At 36.3% G+C, this 24,997-nt stretch overlaps 1 protein-coding gene across 2 annotated transcripts in view; it reads right to left on the bottom strand.

Annotated features, from left to right (window-relative positions):
* The window catches only part of BLTP3B (bridge-like lipid transfer protein family member 3B), a 60,738-nt gene that overhangs the window by 32,669 nt on the left and 3,072 nt on the right, over positions 1–24,997 (bottom strand). Inside the window, exons 2-8 of one of the 2 annotated variants that reach the window (XM_052774425.1) lie at positions 20,412–20,558; positions 10,312–10,474; positions 9,170–9,208; positions 5,960–6,051; positions 4,234–4,423; positions 1,751–1,891; positions 1,008–1,178 (exon numbers count right to left, since the gene is read on the bottom strand). In XM_052774425.1, the coding sequence (XP_052630385.1) occupies positions 1,008–1,178; positions 1,751–1,891; positions 4,234–4,423; positions 5,960–6,051; positions 9,170–9,208; positions 10,312–10,374 (696 nt within the window). In that variant the 5' untranslated portion in view covers positions 10,375–10,474; positions 20,412–20,558. The remainder of the gene's footprint in view (positions 1–1,007; positions 1,179–1,750; positions 1,892–4,233; positions 4,424–5,959; positions 6,052–9,169; positions 9,209–10,311; positions 10,475–20,411; positions 20,559–24,997) is intronic. The other variant, XM_052774424.1, reaches the window with a different exon arrangement.

The following is a 24,997-nucleotide window of genomic DNA, read 5'->3' as shown; positions in this document are numbered from 1 at the left end:
GTTGGGCTTATTTCTGCTAGTTTAGTTCCCCAAACTACTTCACAATAGGGTAAAACGTGAGCTGGTGCCAGTACCAGGGAATTAGCAAGATGCAAGTACAGGGAATTTGAGAATCAGGACCTCCCTGCTCAGTAACAGCTAGCCATTAGATTGCTGTAGCTAAACCACTAAATCATGCCATAAGTCATCAGCACCACTGCAGGAACTGAACTCTCCATTACAGTACACTATCTTTATTGTAAGAGATTCTACACAAATGACTTTACTCAATCAGCCTTAGTAATAAATTATGTTTTATTTTTATAGGACTATCTTTTATCAGTATTTCTGATCTTTTAGCAGTATTTCTGCTGCTTCTTCACAGACAAGAGTAGGTCCCTACCCCCAACACTCACAAAAGCCCAGCTGGTCTAGTCTACTGTATGTGCTGAAAGACCACCAAGATTTACGTAAGACTATCTTACATGCAGCATCAATATCACATCTATGCCAGCAGAAATATGTTAAAAGCAGAATTATTTTTCACTATGTATTCCAACAAGAGAGCTGCACGATGGAAAGCTCTTACTAAAAGCTAATTTTCTAGTAGCACGAAAACAAACTGGACAAGCACTTTAAATCACTGTAGTAAGCATATCTATCCACACATTAAGGCTACTTTAGTATGTCTTAATTATATTTTTTTTTAATTCATAACCAGAAAATATTTGGAGAGCAAATTCACTAAACAGTTAATCAACTGTTAAGTAAATACAGAAGTCTAAATACTCTGTACATGGATAAATACAACTTTTTTTCTTTCCTGCAATTAACATCAATACACAAAATCTTGTAAAATAAAGTCTACCTTGTACTACTGTGATTCATTCCCAATGTAATTTAAGATATACGGCTGAATGAAAATGAGTAACTAAACATTCTCCAAAATAAACTAACACAACAAACCACATTGTGTTGTATTTTAGAACACCTGATAATGATAATAGTGAGACAATCAATTATCATACCTGTGCTGTTTCAGAAGCCAAGCTTTTTCTCTGTTCTGTTGATTTCTCTATGGCTTCACTAAGAGATTTGGCATACTGCACCATAGCTTTCAACTGTGAATCAGTCAAAACCCATAGCAAATCATCCAGAATCAGAACCAGTTTTGATGCCACTACATTACAATCCTTTAACTGTAGAATAAAAATTTAAACAAGTCAAATGGATTCATTAAATACTTACATTTCTTATACCAACTATAAGAAAAAAAAAAAAGTTGAATGCAAAACCACACCTCCCCAAAAGCAAATTTCTTCCATATAAATAACAAAAATATTTTTTATTTTAAATTGTAATCCCCTCATTAACTAAAAAGTACCTAAGATATAGTATATTTATGCCTCACTTTTTATGTTTGGCATGCATTGGATATTAAACTGATGCATTTCTCTAAATGCAAATAATGTAAATATTGCCCGAATCTAGAGAGGTAAGACAACATGCATCATCATAAACAAAGCTCTGCAGATCAAACGACTTCATTAGTAGGACCTGTGCAATGTCTTCATCTTCAAATTCTGCCTGCAATATTTCTTGTAAACTCTACAGTCTTACCGATTATATATTATTAAAAACTTAATTCAGGGAATTCTACATTATATATGGCCTAAATTTAAAACCTTTACTATGTGCACATATGCATTAAGAGCATGAGTTAAAAATGAATTCATAAAATAATAAAAGATTTCAAACTTTTCAAGTTTACCCTTCTTTTAAGCGTGACCCTAATTTTTGATTGGTTAGTAATCAGTCGAACTGGAGCACTCATGATTTCATGCTTAGAACTCTGGATTGCATCTGCTTCTATTCTGATCATCTGCCAGTTGATTTCTTTAAAAGTCAAAACCTTTAAAGAGAGAGAAAAAGAGAAAAGCACCTTTATGCAATATGACAGTTTACCTGCGCCTAAGCACATGCACGTGTATGTATATATCTGCACACAGATACACACACGCACTTATACGTATCCTTCACGCAGACCCATATGAACCGAACAAATACAAGTCACTTGTTATTCCACTTACAGGTCTCAGGAAGTAAAACCCTGATCCTCCTCTCTACCTCTAGAACGTCACAGAAATGTTAAGCTAGTTCCAAGCACACAGAGGTAACAAGCAGCATTTAAAATATTCAGAAGAAAATAAAGATCACAATCATTGCATACTAGGTTGCTTTTGGTAGAGGGAAAAAAAGAAGATTGTGTAGTTTAGTTTCAAAATGCTAAATCCTAGTATATAGGAAAAGAGCAGGGAGGCAAGCAAAGCTACAGGATGGGAGGTGTTTGGAGTGTTTTATTTCAATTAAAAGACAAAGTTAGTTACACATTGAGCACGTTGCATGCCATATAGGCCCCACAAGCTTTGAAACCGTTACACGGGTATCTAGAAGACACAGCAAGGACATGTTAGAATAATGATACAAGAGCAGCAAGTACAGCTAGATATTGAAAATCGAATATGGGAAAATGAGTGATTGTCCAGCAGCAACATCATGGAGAACATCAAACGAACAGGACATCAAGAGGAAAAAATGTTTATACTAGTTTCCCTAAAACTCCTTCCTACATTACTCTGAAGAAATAAAGTTCAGCCATAGGGAAAGTGGAAGAGGGAAGAGTTTGTTTGGCGTGTGTGTTATTTTTCAGCTGTCATTCTCCTTTTGTCAATTTGAAAACTGCACAGCCTATGTCCTGCAAATGTAAGCAGAGACTTAAGTAAAACAGACCCAATGTGTTTGGGAAGGAGGCACGCACAATAATTCAGCAAGATGGAAAGGCACAGTGCAAAGCAGCCTGTAAAACACTATTTGCAGAAAAGCAGAGTACCTACCTTCCTCATCCAGAAGACGCAGGATGAATGGAAGCTTCTAAAAAAATTCTAAGGAGATTCCTTATTACGTTAAGAGTGTAGCTACAGTGCAAAGCTAAAAGCTTACTCCCTTAAAGCATAGTTTTGCACAATTTATCTTTATAGTACAGTGTTGGTTTTGTTTTTTCAACTTTTCATGCAATTTACTGCTAACAAACCATTCACTATAGTTTCTAGAAATTTGTGTTTCCAGAATTCATTGCAGTAAAAGGAACACTCCCCAGGGAGAGTTCTGTTGTGTATGGGGCGATTATTCAGAATAAAATTCTTCCTAAAAAGCACAAAATCAAAAAATACGGCAATACAAAATTCCATCTAGTCAAACTTCTTCCTCGTTAGATTTCATTAACTCATGAGCATTAGCATACAGATAAGCTCCAGGAAAGACAAACTGTCAGAAAAATAGTTTTCAACTTATTATTTTGGGGGTATTTTTACCTAACATTCTCTTGGGGTTTCTTTCACTGCATAAAAAGCAACTACCTGACTCCTTAACTCTCAGTAAACTCTTTGTTCTGGAATAATCATCTTTAAATGGGTAAACATGGGCAAAATTTGACACACCTATTTATCCAAGGCCAGGTGCATGCTAAAATAAGTCTTTCTCAATACAACATACAGCATTTAGAATCAACCTTGCACTCAGTATGCATTTTACTTTGGTTACATGGCAGAAAGCAAAAGAATGATATACACCAATCTAGGACTTCCATGTTAAGTTCTCCCAGACAGTAGAAAAGTATGCACTTTACTGCTATTACTTTTTCGTATATGTATGATTTAGTTATTCCAAGAAAAATATTTAATTCTTGCATAGGAACTTGATTAAAATTCAGTTAAAACTGCTTAAAGAAAAAAAAAAAAATCCTTATTAGGCAAACCCTCACAAGCAAATAAATAACCAGTTAAAGCTTTAAAAATAATAAAAATAATAAAACCCCCCAGCACAATGCCTTATCCTTCCACACTTAATATACCATTTCTGTTTTTTTCAGTACTCTTCAAGTCTGGTCCAGTTTGCATTTTAAAATGATCACAAGCTTGGAGAACATAAGAAGGGAACAGTACATATGCTTGCCCTGGTCTTCACTCTTCCCTAAGCATCCATTTTGGCCACTGCTAGATACATGACATTTGATCTGACTCACATCTACCACTTTTACATCCTTGTGTTTCTAGAGGACAGCTGAAATTACTGGGCACAGAATGTCTCCATAGCCAGTAACGGCACGTTTCCTAGACTGGATAAGGTTGCAATTCAACTTCCTCCTCCTTTACTACAAAAACAAGGGAAAAAAAGTTAGCAAAAGATAGTATTTACCTCTCCACGCTGAGCTTCTTGTATTCTGGTAAATCTGAGGTCAGCATGTTCCCAGTTTGCATTTACACTATATATTCTCAGCTGGGAAAGTTCAAACGAAGCATTAAAGGCTTTTGCGCCAATCCTTATTATAATGGAGTTCACAGAAACCGAAATGCCTTCTACCACTTTTTCAGCAAAGCCATATTCACTAAAAAGTGAAATGCCAACATATTAAATACACACCTAATGAAAGGGCACAAAAATAAATTTAAACAGCTGAAAAACAACATGAAACAAACCATAAAATAAGTTCCTGATGTATTCTCCAGTAATGAATTTTTGTTAAATATACTCAATCTAGTTTACAGGAATTTCCATCCTATGATCCTAATCTCAAAATAGTCATTAAAGAACATATTTTGGACCAAGATCAATCTCCATGAAGTATAACAATGAATGCAATTTTTCCAGATAAATATTTTATACATATATATAAATGTATAAAAAATAAAATATATATTATACATACATAAGAGTAACAGTCTACAGCATTACGTAGAAATCTTACTCTTCTTTACGTATATATAAGGAGTAACTCATGTCAAATCAATTATTTGGCAATTTCAATCTGGTTAGTATTTATCTCTATAAGCTAAATTATTCCACCCGTTAAAACTAGCGTCTTTCATGTCTACAAAACAGTATAAAGTATTGGCTTTGTTTCATTCTATAAAAGAGAGGCATCCTAAATCGTGGTTACATTTCTACATCAAATGCATTCTAGTATTAAAAAGATAAAGCAGTTGCAATTAATTTTTTAATAAAAATCTTAAGCATTCTGAATGTTTTAGATTAATGAATGGAAAATTGTATTTTAAATCTTCCTTTAACATCTAAAATTTTTTGCCTTTTTTTTTTTTCTGCTTCTTTGAAAAGTAGATTTTATGTGGTTTGTCATTCCTTTTCCTTTTTATAACTTCCATCCTACACAGAATCTCTATGGCAATGATTTTCAAGCTGCACCCTAGGAGACATAGAGGCCCATGGACTGCTTCTACATATTAGGCAGAAGTTAAAATAAGAAAAGCAATTGTATCATCAAATTTGTTTCTCTGTATATGGGTCGCTATGCCCACTGAAAAATGCTTTGGGTCCATAAAAAAGAAATGACTGGGGGAGTTGCGGGATGGAAATCACTGATGCAACGCTATATTGTCCCACCAAATTACTTGACTTTTGGGCTATATAGTGTGCATGAAATCTTTCAGTAAGATTTGGCTGATACAATAAAGGAAATAGAACTTTAAAACACCACACTAACAAATAGCCCTTAATACTGTTTTTTAGACCAAACAAAGGAAAAATAAAATTTTTTTAAAACCCACCCCAATATTATATATATTTTCCAAATAGGTTGAAGGCAAAATGTCTTTAATTTTCAAAAAACTTAATATCGATTAAACTTGGTAAATTTTTGATGCAGTAGTTGCACCCATATGAAACGTGCCTAGGAAGCTCCACACATAGTTCAGATGTTCTCTCCAGGCTTGGGTCTGCATAGTTCCATTATCGCTATACATATGTAACTCCACCTACAAGTAATAAAATTTTGGAAAGAAGGAAATAGCAAGCTGCAACACTACATACTTCTGAAAATTTGCCCAGGATCTAACTGTTTGATATTAATTCAAAATGAGTAATTTAAACTTTTTTGAATTAATTACATGTAAGTATCATCACTGACCTCTGTCCAGATGCAGTTGCTATAGGAGAGGGTCCGTTAGGGGCACGTGGCTCTTCACATGTGCTCATTTCCATTACAACTTTATCCAAGGACTTGAAAAACAAAACAAAACAAAAAATTGGAGACCTAAGAGGTAACGAAGTAAATATATAACATATGAAGAAAACACAAACAAAAAAATCACTTGAGAACTTTTTCTGAAATATACATAGAACAGTTCTTACCATGTCAATTTTCCCATAAACCTTTGTAACGTACCAAAATTAACTATTTTTTAATTTGTTCATATAAATTTTTAAGTTTTGTGAATTCTAACTGACCTTCCCAGTCAAATATTGGATTACATAATTCTTGATCCCTGACTATTATTTATCCATTACACACATTTTCAAAAATTCCATTTTGAAAAGGGCAGGATTTAACGCGTGCTCATCTCAGTTTTCTTCCTATACAATTGTTCTTTCAGTGAAATACTTAATACCTCCTGAGTTTTCTAAATGGTTCAGTAAGTTCAGAAAATTTTAATGGAAAATATTTGAAACTAGTCTACTAAAATTCGTGATAGCAGATGACGTTTTGTGCCGCATCTTTAAAACAAAATCTGAATATATGTAATACATACACGAGTGTGTATACGTTCTGTGTATATGCATCTTCAGTAGATCTAGTAAAACAAGTAATTTCTAAAAAGATATATTCTAGCATAATTTGCAACACAACATATTATAGTAAAATTGTATGCTATTACTGTATTCTTTGTACATGAGGTGGGACCCTTACAAAAGAAGCTGGGAATTAAGGGAATGAGACACCTAAATCCTATTTTATCTGAAGGCTATATTTAAATAGTAGAACTATAACACATAGATATAAATAATGCATACTAACAGGGGGGTGAACAGAATGAGAACACACCAAATGCAAAACCTTATTCCCAGCAACTGAATAAATCCAAGAATCTCCTAACTTACATTACAATGCTTGTGACCTAAATTTATCATACAACCTGGGAAGGCTCTTAATTTAAGGCTTATAGCTCTGAAACCTTGTCCCATTGGAAGCTCATCAAAACACAACAGCTAATACTACTTCCCTGTCTAGTTCTGACTTTATACCACCCCTTCTGAATTCCTCCATTTACCCTCTCTTAGGTCAGACAAAGCACACCAGAAAGCTTTGTCCTCAATTTTAGATTTTTCATGATTCAACCTGCTCTACCTACTGGACTTTATTATCATATTGTGTTAATTGCACCTGTCTTCATAATCCACTTGCTCCACAACATTTTTCTGTGCTACTCTTATTCATTAAATGCCCTGACTACTACCTAGAAAGCCATAAACTCTCTAGTCCAGATTTATTTGTACTTCACTATATTTTGATGCTTAAAGGGAAGCATTAGCTGTTAACAGTAAATTTGGACATTTTTAAATTATCTTCTCAGCTGTCTCAATGAATAACTTGCCTTGCAAAACAACAGAGGAAAAAACAACACGGAAAAAACAATCCCTTAGTTTGAGGATAGTGGGGGTTGGGGGGAAGCCAGGATTTCTCTTGTTTATCCTAACATTTTTAGATGTTTGACCACTCTTCTAAGGTTTCTTAAATTAAGAGCTTCAGAACAATCTCCTTCACTACATGACTAGTGCAAAGAACAGTAGTGCAGTGATTTATGGAGTTTGCATAATATAAATAGGAGTTAATGAAGAACACCTGGATGTAGATACCTGTCTATTCTTTTCTCACTGGCAACTACTGTACTTTGATAGAGGAAAAACTGCTGCACAGCCTCCTTAGGTCCCCAAAGCACTCCTCAAAATTATATTGTTTATCATATAGAAAAAAAAACTGATTATGAGCAAAGATAACTTAGTATTGGCCACTATGTTAACAGACAGATTTTCACAAAGGGCAGCTCAGCTCAGTGAAAGTACCTTTGGCTAGACAAGTGGGTTCTAGTTACCTCCTAAGCTATGCAGACAGAGGATGCTATTCTAATTTAATTGAACTCTCAGTAGCAAAAATATCCCCAACAAAATAGTGGAAGTTCAGTGATGTAATAAAGGGCTGAAGTTGGACATTTAGGCCATTGAATTCACCTTGCTTTAGAAGTCAAAAAGGCTGTTGTACAGTGTACTATTGAAGAGTGAACTTTTGTTATCAATTTAGTGCACTTGTTCAAGGAAAGCTTTATGTAAAAAAGGTGACTTTGAAAGTTATATTAGCAATCTCTGAAGCTAAGATAAGTTCAATAGGAGCAAAACAAACAATCAGGCCTTGCTACCATAGGTCAAAGTATGTAATCTTTAAGAATAGCACGGCTTAAGCCGATTTCCTAATTTGGCAGTTGCATCTCATAGTCAAGAGGTTGAATCATCTCACTTCAGCATTACCACGCTTTAAGCTCTGTGTGTCAGGAAGAAGCGGTACAGACATTAGTACGTTACAACTGGGTCACTAGCAAATGCATCAAGTATTTAAAACAACATGTCTTTCCCAAGTCTGATTCAGAACTAAGGCATTACAAGCACATTCAGGAATTCAGTGCAAGACTGGGAAGCATGACAGTTAAAGGAATATTCATTCCTAAATAAACACAATTAAGAAAAGTTTAGCCATCATCAAGCAGATCACTTCTGGTGCCACCACATTTCTTAGTATACTTAAAAATGAACAAAATTAAACAAATGCAAGAATTAGCATTACTTCTAATTGTCCTGAGTCCTATTTACACATTTTACATCCTATTTATATCCAGGCTGAATCCTAGGCTGTTACAGAAACCCTGAACTGCTACATGTATCAAACCTGCCATAACTGAGACCATTGGGTGGAGTACAGATGCAGAATAGAAAAATCCTTAGAAAAGATAGCTCCAAAAGACAGGCAGGAACCTGTAAAAAGGTTAGTTGGACAAATAACCACCCTTCAGGTAAACCCAAATTAAGATGTAAAGACTGAAGAACTTGACAGAAAATAGCTAACAATCAAACATTATAGTGATGATGCCCAAAGCCATAGGTTAAGAAAACAAACCTACCAGGAAAAACATTAAGGCATTTTGTCTTGATCTGCTGCTACCCAGAGGACACTTAATAAAGGCCCATTAATGTTTTGGTTATTTCTAGAGTCAGGTCAAGAGAACTATATAAATATTTGAGATAAATTCTGCTACACACAGTATATTTAGGAGTTGATCTCAAAACTCACCAAAGAGATGGGATGTGTTTTCAATTTTGTCCATGGTATCTGCAAGGGAAAACATTATTCTAAAGCAAAGTAAATATCAAAAATAAAGTGAAATAAAGCATTTGTTTAGAATGTGTTTTATATGTACAAATTATATTTGTAACTCCTGAACTCAGAATAATACTCCTTTCAAAATATCAAGTTTATCTGAAAAATATTGTATAGTAAATTTATGCACACACGAATTTATTTTAGGTGTTAAAAACAGAACTTCACAAAATCTAATCTACTTATCACTGAGCAGAAAACAGAGGAATAAAATAGCATCTGTCTCTTTAATACTGAGTTGTCAAGCATCAGGAAAATCAACACTGACTTCCACATTCTTTCCTTTAAAAGGAAAGAAAATCCACATTTGCTCTGTTGGCCTACAAGTAATTGGATGCCTGCAACAAAGCATCAAGTTCACTGCATTCAGAAAAATCAGGACAATCTCCCATTAAGGAAAACAAAACAAAAACCCCAAATGACTGAAGAGGTGCCAAAATTTGACCAGATCATAACTTCTGTCAAAAACAAGCCATAACTTCATTTCTTACTCTCATATTAGTATAACCTAGGAGACATGAAAAACATTGCTTTAATTCTTAGCAGCCACAAGGACCAAAAAAGCAACGTCTACCAGATTTAGAGTGTTTCCACATTTCCCACAGAGACCAGAATCCCTCAGAAAGATATTTTTCAAAATTGGAAAGGAACAAGAGGGAAAGCAACAGAGAGAGAAGGGTAAAGAGAAGAAATAACACATAAAAAAGAGAAAAATAAATAATTATAGTAGACTAATTACCATGGGCAAATACAAGCTTTTATCTCTACCCCTATTTCAGAACATACAGGAATAAATTCTACTCAGAGAGAAAAAAAGAAAACTTAAAAAAAATCACTACTTATTTTCAACATTTCCATACGTATTTCATGTCATCACATGAGAAACAAAGATTACTAAGAAATTATTGCCGGTAACATCTTTGTTTTTCTCTAAAATTTTATCAAGCACACATCACAATTTTCTATTAATACAAAGTTGCTTGAAAGTTTACAGAAGCAGAAGGAAAAAAAGAAAGATGTGGCTAATTACCATTGCAGCACAATAAAATACTCACCCTAATGGATGCTTTATTGCAAAAGACTTTGTTTATAGCAAGCCATGTTGGAAGATCCAGCATGTTCTGAAGCACCTCTTGATCCAGCTCTAAATTGGTCAGCTGACCTTCGCCCTTTAATGTGCTCAGGTTGATCTTGTCAGGTGACAAATTTTTGGTGAACCTAAAACCAAACATGCACCTTAAGCAAATGCATATAAAGCAATCAGCTGTCCCACATATAGCTGACAATTTAACTTAAAGCAATGGTCTGGGGGTGACGAAATCATCTTAGGTACAATTCCACCCTGAAAAGAAATGGTACCATGGAATTGCTTAGTCCCTCTAAATTTTTGCACCTCATTAACTCCATTTACAAATACATAAACAAAATTAAATATATTATGAGGTATCTTCTAATTTGTCTATCATCCAGAATAACAAATCCTTGATTCAAACTATTTAACAATTTATTTTAAATTATATAAGGTAAAAGTGAATCTATTTCACTCTTCTTTAGTTTTTCAAAAGGAGAAAAAAAAATCCAAAACCTCTACAACTGATGCTGTCATTCTTAGAGCAAGCAGGAGTGGCTTAGAATTCACTCAGGAGGACTAACAAAAAACTACTCCTCACAAATAGTACCTTTCTATATATATTTAAAGTTAAAATCTTGAAGAGTTTTGTTTACATTATTCATTAGGTTTAATCATAGAATTTAATAACATAAACTAGAAACATACATGCACACACATAGCAGCATGGTGTATACAAAATATTGGATGAAAGGTCAATCTGATATACAAGGGCTATTTAACTATTTAAAAGAGTACATGTGCAATAAATTTCATTATACTTCAAAGGCGCTATGATTTGCTGATACCACAGAACAATCCACATGACTGTGTCAAATGGTTCACATCCTTGTGAGACAAAAATCATAGATACTCCACCCTCAAATCAACAGCTGTAGCATTATATCTTCCACAAGCTGAAGAACAGGCTATACTTAACCACACTTCCATTCTGCCATGGAAAATTGTTTCTGCTCATGAATGGGGTCTAATTTTACAAGATTAGGTAGTAGAAAATACTATTGTTTGCATTACGCTTTGTGACTTTTCCCACCAAAATCTCCCCACACTGATATTCTGCAGGTAGAGAGCAAAGGGGTTTGTCTGTCCACAAGGATGGAACATCGCCCCGAAGCAACACCCCAGGAGGTGCAACTCCAACATTTCCTTCCCATTAGAGACCAATTTCTAACCGAACTATGAGGTCCTTATGAAGTCAGATACTCAAGGGGAGATGGTGGAAGAAGGTGCAGAAGGCTGGCAAGCTTTTCCTCTTAACAGTTTCCAAGTGTGGCTTGAAACACGGCAGGCATTTTCTCAGTCCAACAGCTTTAGTGCATTCTTGTGATGGTAAGCTTTGGAAATGCATTTACCTAGCCTGACAAAACGCAAGCATCCATTTTACCACTCCTATGAAACATTCAGCCAGACATCAAAAACTTACAGAGCTTCATCACTTGTCAGTTTAATCACTAAGAGGAACTCTCAAAGACCAAGACATCTGGGGGTGGAGGTGCACAGGGGAAGAAGCTTGTTCAGAATTAAAAGTTCAGTTGTTTATTTTTTTTAACTATACCTGAAATTATTCAGGATGTATTTGCAAATAATACTAGACAAGTTTCTTATGAGAAAAGTGTTGCAATTGTTTCTGTATTGCTTACAAGGCATAAGTTACCTGGAAGGAATGAGCTTTGATTCGTGAATATTTTAATAATTTCAGTACTAAAAATACATGAAGATAAGGCTATTAGCAAATATATTTTCCTTGACAACTAATGTGCTTCCAAATGCTCCATTTAGAAACATTATGAGGGGAATAAAGGACTTAAAATTATTTAATTTTCTGGTCACCCTTCCTTGTTCCTTTTAACAAGAAAGCGTAATGAGAAGAGCTGAGTAACCTGCCTCAGTAAAACAGCCCATCAGTAACTGCAAAATATAAAGCCTCCTATCTCAGAAATCATATTGCCAAGTCTCATCTGACTCAGCTAATTCAAATTCCTAGAAGAAAAAAAAGCAACCGTTGAATGTTTTCAGTCACATCATAGTAACTCTTCACTCTTGACTTTCTAGATGAGGGTCAACAAAAGAATCACAAATTGGTGTTATTTTAAAGTCACATTTATACAGCGAATGCCAAAATATTCTCCCATTACACACACACACAAAGTCTCCTGAGACTCATGCTTTGTGGAAGAAATCCCCCGTTGCTATGCCACACCAGAAATGCCACTCAACTTGGAGGCAGATCTAACCGTCGTCTTGATCTCAACTGCAGGCACATCACAGTGAAAGCCAGAGGATCTACAGGAATGGGTTTCCAAACTTCATAGTGAGAAAGACACCAAAATACCATTAAGGAGGAGAATGGAGACCGCAAAGCCAATCTTGAGTTACTTCCGACATCCTTCAGACAAAATAGGAGCCAGTCCCTCCCAACAAGGAGCAGAAAGACAGGGAAATCAATTTCAACAAGGAGCATCATTCCCCCCCCCCATTTCTACTTTTTTTATAATTTTCTGAGAGCGTTGCTTTGAATTTGTTACCTCTCCTGAAGTCAGTGAAAGGAAAAATGCTCTGAGTGCTGCTTCATTCAGCACAGACTGATGTAAGAGGATCTCCACCTGTGAGACTACACCCTTCATTTCAAGTCACAGAAAAAAACTCTTAACAGGTGAGCTGTGAGAAGGTATTTCAGGTGGAGGCACCTGTAGCAGCAGATCTCTTCATTCCACTTCCAGGCTGGAATGTGACTGATGAGTGGATGCTGAAGAGACTGTGGTGTTCCCCCAAAACCCACAGTAACTTCATAATATACAACAACCCCATCTGCTTTGTCCAGAGCTGATTTTCCACCGAGGATGCCAACACTTTACGTTTCTGTGCCAGTTCCCTGCTCCTTCTAAACTCAGTTGTTCCATAGAATACACTTTTGTTTGTCTGTTGGGATATTTTCAGCACCTTAGAACCATTTCATACTACTTGATAAAACAGGAAAAGCTTTTAGTTTTATACAGTGGCCTCTAACTTAAAAAATAAAAAATTAGAAGTTGGCCTATTCGGGCAGCTAGCCCTGCAAAACACAATGTGATCATACCCGTTAGTTAGAATTTACAAGAATTCAGATCTTCATACATAAAACTAAAAGAAGAGCCAAATGACAAAAAGAACAGCATTTTGAATTAAAAATTTTAAAAAAGCCTTAGGGCAACCACAGCTCTCCAAATGGTATTGTTCTAGGATGCCGTGGTACATCAAACCAGGACATGCCCCACTGAGCCAGAGTGCTTTGACTTTTCTTTCTGGTGTGCTTCGCATTCAGTCAACAGAGACTGGGGGAGAAGACGTACCACAGACACATTGATGTGTGCCTAGTGCAAGTTCTGCTGAACTTGCTGTGATTTGGTATAATCACGACTGACAAAACTGCTACCCACATAAAATCTGCAATTTAATATTTTAATGCTATTAACTTTTAATTTTATTATTAAATTCAATGTTAATATTATTCTAAATATTCTGGTGTTGGAGACATTTTCTAATATTTATTGCCAGGCAAAAGCTAAGGAGGAGGCAGCATGGCTTTGGAGGTTGGCAAGTTATCTCTACATCTAAAGAACTACTGTGTCTCTTAGTACTGTAACCTAGAATGTTTAATTGCTTGAACTTTGAGAACTTATTAGGCTATCATATTTATGATACCATTTTTATGTAAAGCAGAGAGGTACTTCCCGTAAAGTTAGGGTAGAATCATGTAATTCTGAATATGTAGTAATTATAGATCTTTGATTGTGTCATAATGTTTCATGATTAGAAATCTTTCATCAGGGAAAACCATTTAAAAATTCTCTATGAGCTTTTCATATAACTACTCAGAACTAATAACATCACCAACTTCATTATATGCACACATTCTTCTCTTTTACTTGGCACAAGCAAACAGCTCCCCCCCTTCTTGCCATTTGTTTTTCACCCTGGTGTTCATTCCTTAGAATGAGTTAATTAATCCTTAAAAACTGGGTCAAACTGGGAGCAGAGGCCTTGACAACAGGGCTCTTTCCCTGCACAACATCCCATGAACTCCTGACTGATGTTCCTTTCCTAGGGAACAGACCAAGTGCTAATACCCACTACTCAGTACAAGAAGTGAATAAAACAGAACAGAGAAAAGTAAAAGGGAAGGGCAAGAGGAATGTAAGTAAAGGGCATGGTTGAGTTCAACAAAGCTTTACGTTACGCTGTTTTGCTGTGGCAGTAAGACATCACTGTTATTGAGGTAATACATACTTGGTTTGCTAACACCACAAGATACTCTTAGCAAAACTGTTTTCACGGATTTAGCTTCAATTTCACAAACTACCCTTCCTTCCTCAAAACATACGATTTGAGGTTTGAATTACTATATCTGATAGCATGAATTTCAATTCAGTTTTAATACTCAATTCTATGAGGTAGATTAATGCTATAAAATATTTTACACTTTAAATGCAAGAATCCAGAAATACGAAGTTATCAATACCACAAGCAGCCTGACATAGCTCCCTTGGGTACATATATACATACACCCACACTAAGTACTACCATGCAGTTAGACAGACAGTTCAACTTTAATTTACAGAGAACAGATTAAGAGTTTAGTGAAAAGCATAAGACTGCACAATAACAGCACAGTAGTAAGAATTGTATGTAGAGTATTAAGTTACAATCATTGTATTTTGTCAGGAACACAACAGTTCTTTTCATTCTTTTCTCTCTAAAACAACTAAAAATCTACACAGAAGATTAATTTTTTTCCTTGCCCAAAATATTTATTTTCTAAAGTTTTGTTTGTAACAATGCAGGCTTGGAGCTCTGAATGGAGCACTCCACTATGCTTGCAGAGAAGATGGCCAAGAAGTAAAACTAGAAACAAAAAACAACCAAAAACCAGTAGAGAAGACAGGGGAAAACACTTCTCTTGAGAACACATGGTTTATGGTATATGGTTTGTATAATGAAGGCCACAGACCACACGAAGCTTAGAGTAGTGCTCCTCAAAGGTTTGGAGAGAATACCAGATGCCTTGTCAAGTTCATCAACAGAAACTCCAACCTCTGGATTTAACAGAGAAATAACAGAAGTCTGGATTGCATATGGACACGGGATTCTCAGCTGTTTTGCACATCTACTGAATATACAATCTCTTCCACCTGGCTCTACCATATGCCTCCCTTGATTTTAAATAAACTTCCTTCAGTGATTTGATCCTGCATGTATGCTTTAATCATGACAGACTATTAAATCATAATATGTGCCACATGTTTTGCTTATCTCCTTATTATGAACTAGAACTCCTTAAAAAGATGTATGGTTCGAAACAACCAGCTCTGAAAAAGGGAAGCACGACCTACCAAGCACTGGCAACTGTATCAATACAGCAGAAATGGAACAGAAAGATAACTGGGTTTTTTTCCTGTTTCACCTGGCTGAACCATGTTATCAGATCACAAAGGAACTCTATATTTCTGAAGCAAGAAAAACAGTCTTTTATCAGTTGAGTTTCTGAGAAGATTATCAGCTTCTCACAGCTCTAGGTAACAGAGAGAAGGAAGTCTACTATCATTCTGCTCACTGTACCACTTCAAATTTTAAGACTTTGTGTTTAAATAGAAGAGGAACAGAACTAACTCTTTGTCAAATCTGCCACAGAAACAAAGCATCGGGATCACCAGAGTGTGTACTGTTATAAGTGACTTCCTCTCATCCGGTTAACACCACAAATCAAAGCTGATTTTCAACAGCAGTTTTGATCTTAAAAATAAAAATAATAGTAAAAAAAAAATCTAAATCCCTCTCACCTTTAAATAAGAAAAAAAAAAAAAGTCACAGCAAATAGCATGCTGCAGGCAACATAACAATTTCCTCTCTCGTATTTTCTTTCCTGTAGCCAGAAGTATCAGTGTCTCAGGAGCAAAACATCACCTGCAAATACTGAGTTCAGGAGCATTGCTATACTTTTCCCCAAGGCAGCACATCATTAGTTAAGTCCAAAGTACCAAGATGCTTATATCTATTTAGATGGCAGCAAGTCCTAGATGAGAAAAACAGACTCCCTAGATTAAAAAACAACTCTACATACCAGAAACATTAAGCACAATCACATTCAGAAGAGTTCTTAGTAGCATTCCCTTCTTGATCCAGGTATGACAGGAGAGAAAAGGTGAGACAGACTACAGTCATACAGGATTAAAGATTTAGCTGCCGTTAAGTGAACGGCTCACAGACCAAAGAGAGACTTTACAGATGCAACAAGTGATTGACCTGTATTGAAACAGTAAGGCACTAATGAAAATTTTGCGTGGATGTGATAGACCAGGGAAAAAAAAACCACAAATACAAACCCCAAACTTCTGTAAAAGATGTCTATTTTAATCCTTCAGACCTATGAAACAAGATTAGAATCAAGCAAATGAAATCTTCTCTTGGTATTTTAAAAAACATCAACCAAAAAGCATCACAAAAGCTGCTACAAAAATTAACTATACAGTAAAGGCTTAAGGTTAGTAGGAATTGGTCAGAAGACTGCAAGAACAGCAATATCTATTATGTCCAAAGGACACGTAGAAACCCAAAGGCACTGAGTATATTTAGTAATGCCCTAGAAAAACTTGGTGAACTATGAAGTAACGGAAACCTTTGAGTGAATCCTGGCTGTCCTAGGGACACTTTAATTTTAATGCAGTGTATTGAAGTAGTATTTCACCCAGAAAGAAACCATTAAGTATGGTTTATGTAAGATGTGGAGTAAATGACTTTTAGCTCTGCAGGCTGAGTTAAAATGTGTAAAAGTTGACAGATAACATTAAAGTCACATTCATCAAGTCCACAGAAAACTGACCTTCTGAGGAACCCAAGACATCAGCAAATGGCTTTGCAGCAACAGCTGACTCATTGATGATGCAAAATACTGAACATTTGAAGATACAATTCATGGAAACTACTGGGTTCTAAGTGAAAGGTATGTTTTTAGGAAATAAAGCTGGAATATAAGAGAGGGTGAAAAACTGTCTGGGATACATGAAGGTTAAAGTACTTCTATGTACAAAAAATGAATGGTAAGTAGTACTAAATATCACCACAAAATATGATGGCATGCCCTCATCTTGGACACTGCATCCATTTGTGAAAATATTAACACTAATTAAGAAACAAAGAGGATAAACAAAAACATTAACGACAAAGTAATGAACACTACACAAAAAGTTAATTGGATGCTTATTTATCTTAAGAACAAAAACACACACAAAACTAAAAGAGAACACTTTTAAAGCCAGTAAAAGGAAACACTCATTGCAGAACATTTTAATGCCCAAGAAAACATCAGGATAGAATACAGTACCAAAATCAGAAGCTTCAAAGAATTAAAAAAAAAAAAAAAAAAAATTAAGGTACTTGTGGTAGGGTTTGTAGGGAGAGGTAATACCTTTTATGCCTACAACACAGTAAGATTAACCAGATGCGCTCTGACACATAAACACTTAAGTTCTTTACTTAAGAATATTCACAGTACATTAGGTTGAAAATAAACACTTGTGAGGATAAAGTTTAATATTTCTGAACAAAAACAGTCCCGCAAACAATGGCACTCTCACAGTCTGCACCAGGAAGACAGCACTGCCATAGCACTTTAAAATCTCACCACCACTGTCAGCAGACAGCGGGTAACCAGTAGGCAAATCTACAGTGGACAGAACTTTGGTGGTCTGAGAGACTATCTTCCAGCCTTTATCCAGAAGTCATCTGTATCAGCAATGTTGTGTCCTGCATAGATTCCCAAATACCATGCAGTTTCCTCCCAAGAAGCCCCTATCAGTAGATGAACTGCAAGGGCTACCATTCCCTCATTCTGCAAGCTATAGGGAATCACAAGGGACTCCTAAATGGCAATACCCACTGCAGCAGCTATACCCGTCACCAGACTTTACAAGTACACCCCTCAGTACCTACGATACCTGACTGGCACCTTCTTACACCCTCCAACATCAATTTGTACAGGAGGAGGGTATCACCCCTTTACCCGTGGGTAATGTAGCCACCCCACACGAATGCCTGCATGCTCTATTTAATCACACCTTGAACTTCTGTAGAATCAGGTCAGGTGTGCATTTGGTGGCTGAGTGCAAGATGGAGAACCCTGCATGGCCCACTGGATGTCCAGCATGGAGAGGATCTGCACGATCTGCTGTGCAGTGTCTTGCCAAGGTGCTCCCAGGCCAACCCTCCGGAGCAGGACAGGACATTCCAGTTTGCACACCCAGCCTGGACCTACTGCTCTCAGCTGGCCACAACTTATAGCACACTAGTCAAGTCCAAAACACTACCTACAACCCTACAGTTTCAGGTGGGACTTTTCAGGCTACTCTACAGGACCTGAACCACCTAACACTCATCAGGCCTTTTGACTTATCAAAGTCTGAAGACAGATCTTCCTTTCCAGGCACTAATTAGGACCCTGACTCAACAACCAAGCCATACGTGTGTAACGCGTCTGGTGCGGTGTCACACCACCCCCCTTCTCTCTCCCATCCTAGGAGGTGAAGCGCTGAATGGTACATCTGCTTTGCTGATGCTTTCCAAATAATTGCTTCCATTTCATCATGACACAGAAGGACTTCAGCATGGACGACTACTCCAGCTGACTTCCTAAAGACAGCTTAGTACACTCATCCATTCACTCTAAGACCCATTCCATACCTTCTCAAATACTGACACTCCCACCAACTCTCTTGACAGCACATAAAGTTTCCCCCAGTTAATTCTGTAATAATACATACAGGAAATTATTTTCCTTCTATTTGGAAAAACTGTACTGGTTGCTTTTTGGGTACAGGCAGAACTGAAACAGCTGCTGTCATCAATGGCTATTATCTAATTATGTGTCATGCAGCAGATCTGCTCAGACATAGCCAACCACTGTGCATAAATGAGGAGCTTACACTGCATGAATTATAATAATCTTGCAAGTAAAATATTGCTCAAGCAATTTCTCTTTCCTTTATGGTAAATCCTCACACAGACCGATACTGGCTTTTCTATTCCATGAGTCTTTTCACACACCACTCACGCAAGCATAGAAACGGTCAGTATTATCAAACCCCAAAAACTTGTTTCAAACGTGACAATCCTATACATGACAGACCTTAATGCATACGTTGAGTACAAGATAACATAAAATCCTCATGTACTAAACCATATGTAGCAAGGTATACGCAACTTCCACATTGCAAGCAGCAAAAATAACACCTCACATTTTGAGAACTTGCTTATACTTGGTAACTATTAAATTCCACTCAAAATACAACATTCTGCACCTAATGCAAAGAAAAGCCACTTGATGCAAAATAATTTTATAAATTTAAAATCAAGAAATAACAGTGCCATGTAAAAGCATGACAACATCTGCCTTTTGGAAACCACATCATTTATTTATGTGATATTAGCAGATATTTTTTTAACGCTAACCGATCAGATCTCAGAACAAAATAAGATTTTTCAGTAAGACATGAACTAAAAAGGACTATTTTAATAAAAAAAAAAAAAATCAGCTATTCTCTTCTGTAAACTAGGTAAAAAGCTGACTGATCCTTCAAATATCTATCAATACAGAGGTAATAAACATCAAGTTACAAAAAGGAATTAAGTAGGCGTAAATGACAAACAGCAACTGTCAAACAGCCTAAAGATATTGAGAAACACCTAGAAGACTACATCTAGAAAACATACATAAAGATATGTTTATAATGGGATTGCTGATTTATTTCACAAACCAGTTTTGCAGATTTTGTTTAGGACTTAAAAAAAAACCAAACCAAACCAAAACAAAAAAACCCAAACCCAATACACATAGCTGCACAGCAAACAATTATTTTTTGCAGAATTGTAAGTTACAAAACCAAACAGGAAAGAAAACGGAATTAATATTTTATAGAGCTCATTTCACTCCCAAATTTATATAAACACATACCACCTCTTACATTTACTCTATAAAGGTGGGAGAGGGGAAGTTACCTGAGGGCAAGGTATTCAGACAAAAGGCCCCTATTCCTGGTGAAAGCAAGTGGTCAGTTGCCACGGCTTCTGAGAAGCTTCTGGTACTCATTTTGGTGGTAAGGATATTCACAGCAAACCAATCTCCACCAGAGCCAGCTGGGATCGCTGCAGGGAACGGGACACAGGGGACACACAAGGGATCAAGTTCAAAGGGAAAAAGGAGTGATACAATAACGTAAGAGAGTTTTAGCTAAAGATAACTGCAGTTACAACAGTTTGTTACGCATCATGACATTACAGAACTAAAAAGGAAACGGATCTCTGTAAAAAGCTGGATTCCCATAAGAACATCCCTTGCTGTCTGATACTACAATACTGCAGCCATGTTTAAATGAACAGCTTACGGAGAAAATTTTAATCTTGCAGAAAAGGTCTATATAATATAGCCAAGTGGTTTCAGATATACTCAGTAAGTATATTTGGAATGTGAGAAGAAAGATACCCTGGAGACACAGCATAAGAGGTTTTTATTTTATTTTGAAATGGGAAACAATTTTTCAGTTTTGTTTTGCCTAGCCTGTGATTTCTCAGCCCACATTATTTGTCCCTATTCATGGTGTCTCAACTTCACTTATTTAAAATTCAGATTAAAGAAACATGACTCTACAGAGGTAAGGGAATAGGACTTCTTGCATTTGTTTTTGTATTTGAGGCAGTACTACAAAGACCTGCACACGTTTGACATTCTGATTTTGCAGGCTGTGAAATTTTAGTACATTAAGCTTCTCAAAAATTGAAAATGAGAATCTTTAATTTGGCAAACCATGCAGTAATTTAAAGAAAGAAATTTTCTGTTAACTGTCGTCACTTTAAAAAGATGCCTCAGCCTAAATATAATTCCTACACTTTGACCCTTTTGGGTACAATAAAATCCAAGCATTTGGACAGTGCCCTTAGTAGGCAGTTTGTTGGGATATTTGAACAATGTTTAGGAAATTTATCACTAAAGTGAATTACAGATACTTAGTTACAAGTGATTTTTTTTTGGCAGACCTCCAGATCCCCAGCAACGGGAGCAACTACAACAGGAGAATTGTTCCAGGAGTAAGCAACCACGTAAATTCCAGATTCCTGGGTAGCTGGATCCCAAGGTTGCTTCCTTGGGAGTCAGATAACAGAAGCAGCCAACTTCTCCGAGAGAATAAAAGCTCTGGTGTTCTCAAGCTATATGGTAAGCTGCATGGCAGAGCTACCACAAAACCTGGGCTGGGGGCATTCTTCACACAGCAAGGCTCGTACATCCAGCGGGGAGCCTGGAAGTACTAAATGCCACAGCCCGAGTTGCAGCTCTTTTTTCACTTTTCCTCTCCTATTTCTTCCCATGAAAAGAGGAGGCAATGAAGAGATCTGAACCCTGGTTAGCACCAGCTCCACCGAGGTGTATGTAAGAACTTCTGCGGGAGCTACCGGGTTGAGAAACCTGGGTTTCCCTGCAAGCAGCCAAAACCTAGGTATGTTGTGTAATTACTTGGTAGCAATTACTCTCATGATTCGCAAAAAATCTGTGAAACAAATCACTTCACGTAAGCCTTCATAATTCCATTAATGTTTTATCAGAAATTATCTGATCTCCTTTGCCCAATCTGCTTGTAAAAGAAAGCAGAAAATAAAGCAAAATACACTTTAACAAGCACCTCTCACTCCGAAGGTTATTTAGTACATACTTTTATAACCCTTTGATGTAAAAAAACCCCCCACGCTAAGGCTTCAGCAGGAGAAATACCAAATTTAAAAAAATGTAACTGTGGGCTTTGTTTTGATTCTTACATACTCCATAATCATTTGAACATAAGACGCAATTTTATTCCTCACAGGCTTTATTTAAATACCCTTCTTCTTGAGAATGCTTCACACTAGCGTATCACCTACTTGAACACAAAGTAATCTTCAGCATCATTTTTATTCTGAAACTTATTTCCCAGTAAAACTATTCTGAGAATCATTTAAAGAAAACAATCACATACTATACAAGTAAAATGCTGCTCATTAATTCCTATTGATTCTGCAAGTGCATTAATTTTTATTATGTATACATAAGAGTTGTCTGACTTCAACAAAGCTTCAGCAGAACTTTAATTGTACCAATAAAATGTCTGCAGAATCAGCATCCAGGTTTATAATACATTTGCAACATAATGTAAAGCAAGCTGAAAACTATAAGTCAAATTCTGTGAGTTTATTTTATTAACCCAAATGCTACGGAAATCTTAAGAGATCTTTCTGAGATGTAACACAAGATTTAATATTAAATCTTAATAAACATAATGATTAAGAATTCTACCAGCAAATACATTATTGCTGGTTTATCGCCAAAATACCTTTATCATTTCATAAAGCACCACAGCAATTTCAGTTTGGCCTTTTGGAAGATGTTCTGTTACAGAAGCTTAAAATGCAATACCACGCATGAAGCTACTAACAAAACAGAAGAAAAAGTTTTTTTATTTTTGTTGAAAAAAGCATTTATTGACTCCTTTATGCTCGTCAGAACACTACCAACACATTCACACAGACAAAACTGTTGGCGTTAAGTCTCTACGTAAATACAGAAAGTATTGAATTTCAAACATAAGGGAATTTAAGAAATACAGGATTATAATGAAACTTTAAATTGCTCCTTCTCCTCATTCTCTCCTGCTGTCTCAAGCACCTCTCCTTTACTACCTGTCCTTTTTCAGACTCGTTCTTTCACTATGTGCAGCATTTAAGATAGACATTATGCTAACACTTTCTGTAAGCATTCAGATTCAACATAGATTCATTCAGAACAATGTAGATTGTTATGTCTGTCTACACTGTGTTTTGCAATTTTCCCCGCATACTACACAAGCCAATAAAGTCAGCCGCATAGAATACACTCTAAAATCTTCAGTACAAGCAAAGAGAGAAGCTGTTTTACACTTAATCTAGGAAAAGGACACACTTTGTGTTCTATGGCTGGCTAAAAGAATCCGGTAACTTCCACAAAACTAAAGTGACGTAGAAGTGGAATACACGAAACTGACAATAAGCAAAAATTCTACTTCTTTTGCTACTAGCAGAAGTTTCAAAGTTCATCCGAACAATTTTGGTCATCTAGATACAGGAAGGAACGAGCCCATTCTGGCCAAATAAAGATGTTACATTGGTAGATTCTAAAAGGAGTCACCTCCGATCTCTTGAGATGGCAACATCCCTCACCAAACAGGAATGTCCTACTGCTATAAAAGCAGGGTGATATGCAGGTCAAATATTTAGGTAGCACATGTATCAGTGAAGTTGTACCAGATGATGTAGGATATCAGTGTTTATAGCAGGATCAGCTGATTCCTGATATCCATACAATTAGTATGCTATTCTTTGTAAAATCAATCTTCATATGCGTTTTAGAATGATTTCCCAACTATGAGGTGAAAAAAATTGTCACAAAATTTATTGCAATTTTCTTCTATTGAAATGTTAGTATTTTCACATCTATTGCCTCAGGTGAGCAAAAGCAAGGGTCTAAGTTCATGAAGAACACTACATAAACTGAAAACAATTTGGGTTTCTGCCATACCAAACACTTTTAAACCTCTTACTGTTTTCTTTGTGAAAATAGCAAATAAGGTTCAAACAAAGAATGTATTTTTTTAAGTTGAAGTATGTGTTATCATTGGTAAACTTAAGAGTTAATATCTAACTGAGATGAAGAATGTTATACTCAGTGGAGCTGTTTAACTCAACATAGAGGCAAAGTTTGTAAGCTTTCTTTCATGCTGCTTAGACATATTCTGATAAACAAAACTGTTTTTCACAGAAAGGCATGGATATTGCAGATACTTACACAGAAGACTCAGACCACTCACTAACTAAAATGGGAATTTCAGACAGTGATACTAAAAGCCAAAAAACACCTGAAAAACCCTTATACAAGTCTGTGTCAGTAATACCAATCTCTGTCAATATCTTGGATCCAAACAACTCAAGATTCAAACCCCTGTGGTAGATATGATCCCCTTATAGCCACAGATAGTATAACAGGAACACTATTGTGAACTTGCATAGTGCAATCTAGAGTCCTACTGGAAATCTTTAACACCATCGTTTTACACACTTGCCTACAAAGTCTAAGGAAAAAGAAATAACGCTGAAGGGTATCTGCTCTTATCATAGCAGAGCAGTGCATGGAAAATGCTGCAATAAAAGGTGCTGTTCAACAAGAAATCTCTCACCTGCGAAAGCATGTAACAGCACAGATGAAGATTCAACACAAGTTTTAGTTCACTGGGGAAAACCTTCACAGTAAGAGTAAGGGATCCCAACACTACACAGAAGAGTCCTAGGCACAGTGTCTCACTCCTACCTTTGTAAAGGATAATGCCATGATCCGGACAGTTGTTTCATTTTAGGGCACGTGTATTATGAAATAAAGACGCTCCACCATCCACATTCACAAAACCCCCACATCTAACACAATATGGAGCTGACAAAAATTAAAGCCTCCAAATGACAAACTCATCTCTTCAGCTCTAGCAGATAGCATTAGTTTCATATCCTATGCCAAGCACCACATAATGTGAACA

The sequence above is a fragment of the Harpia harpyja genome, chromosome 23, assembly GCF_026419915.1.
Source record: "Harpia harpyja isolate bHarHar1 chromosome 23, bHarHar1 primary haplotype, whole genome shotgun sequence".
Taxonomy (NCBI): domain Eukaryota; kingdom Metazoa; phylum Chordata; class Aves; order Accipitriformes; family Accipitridae; genus Harpia; species Harpia harpyja.
The sequence above is the reverse complement of the archived record's forward strand: the minus strand, read 5'-3'. Positions and strand labels throughout refer to the sequence as shown.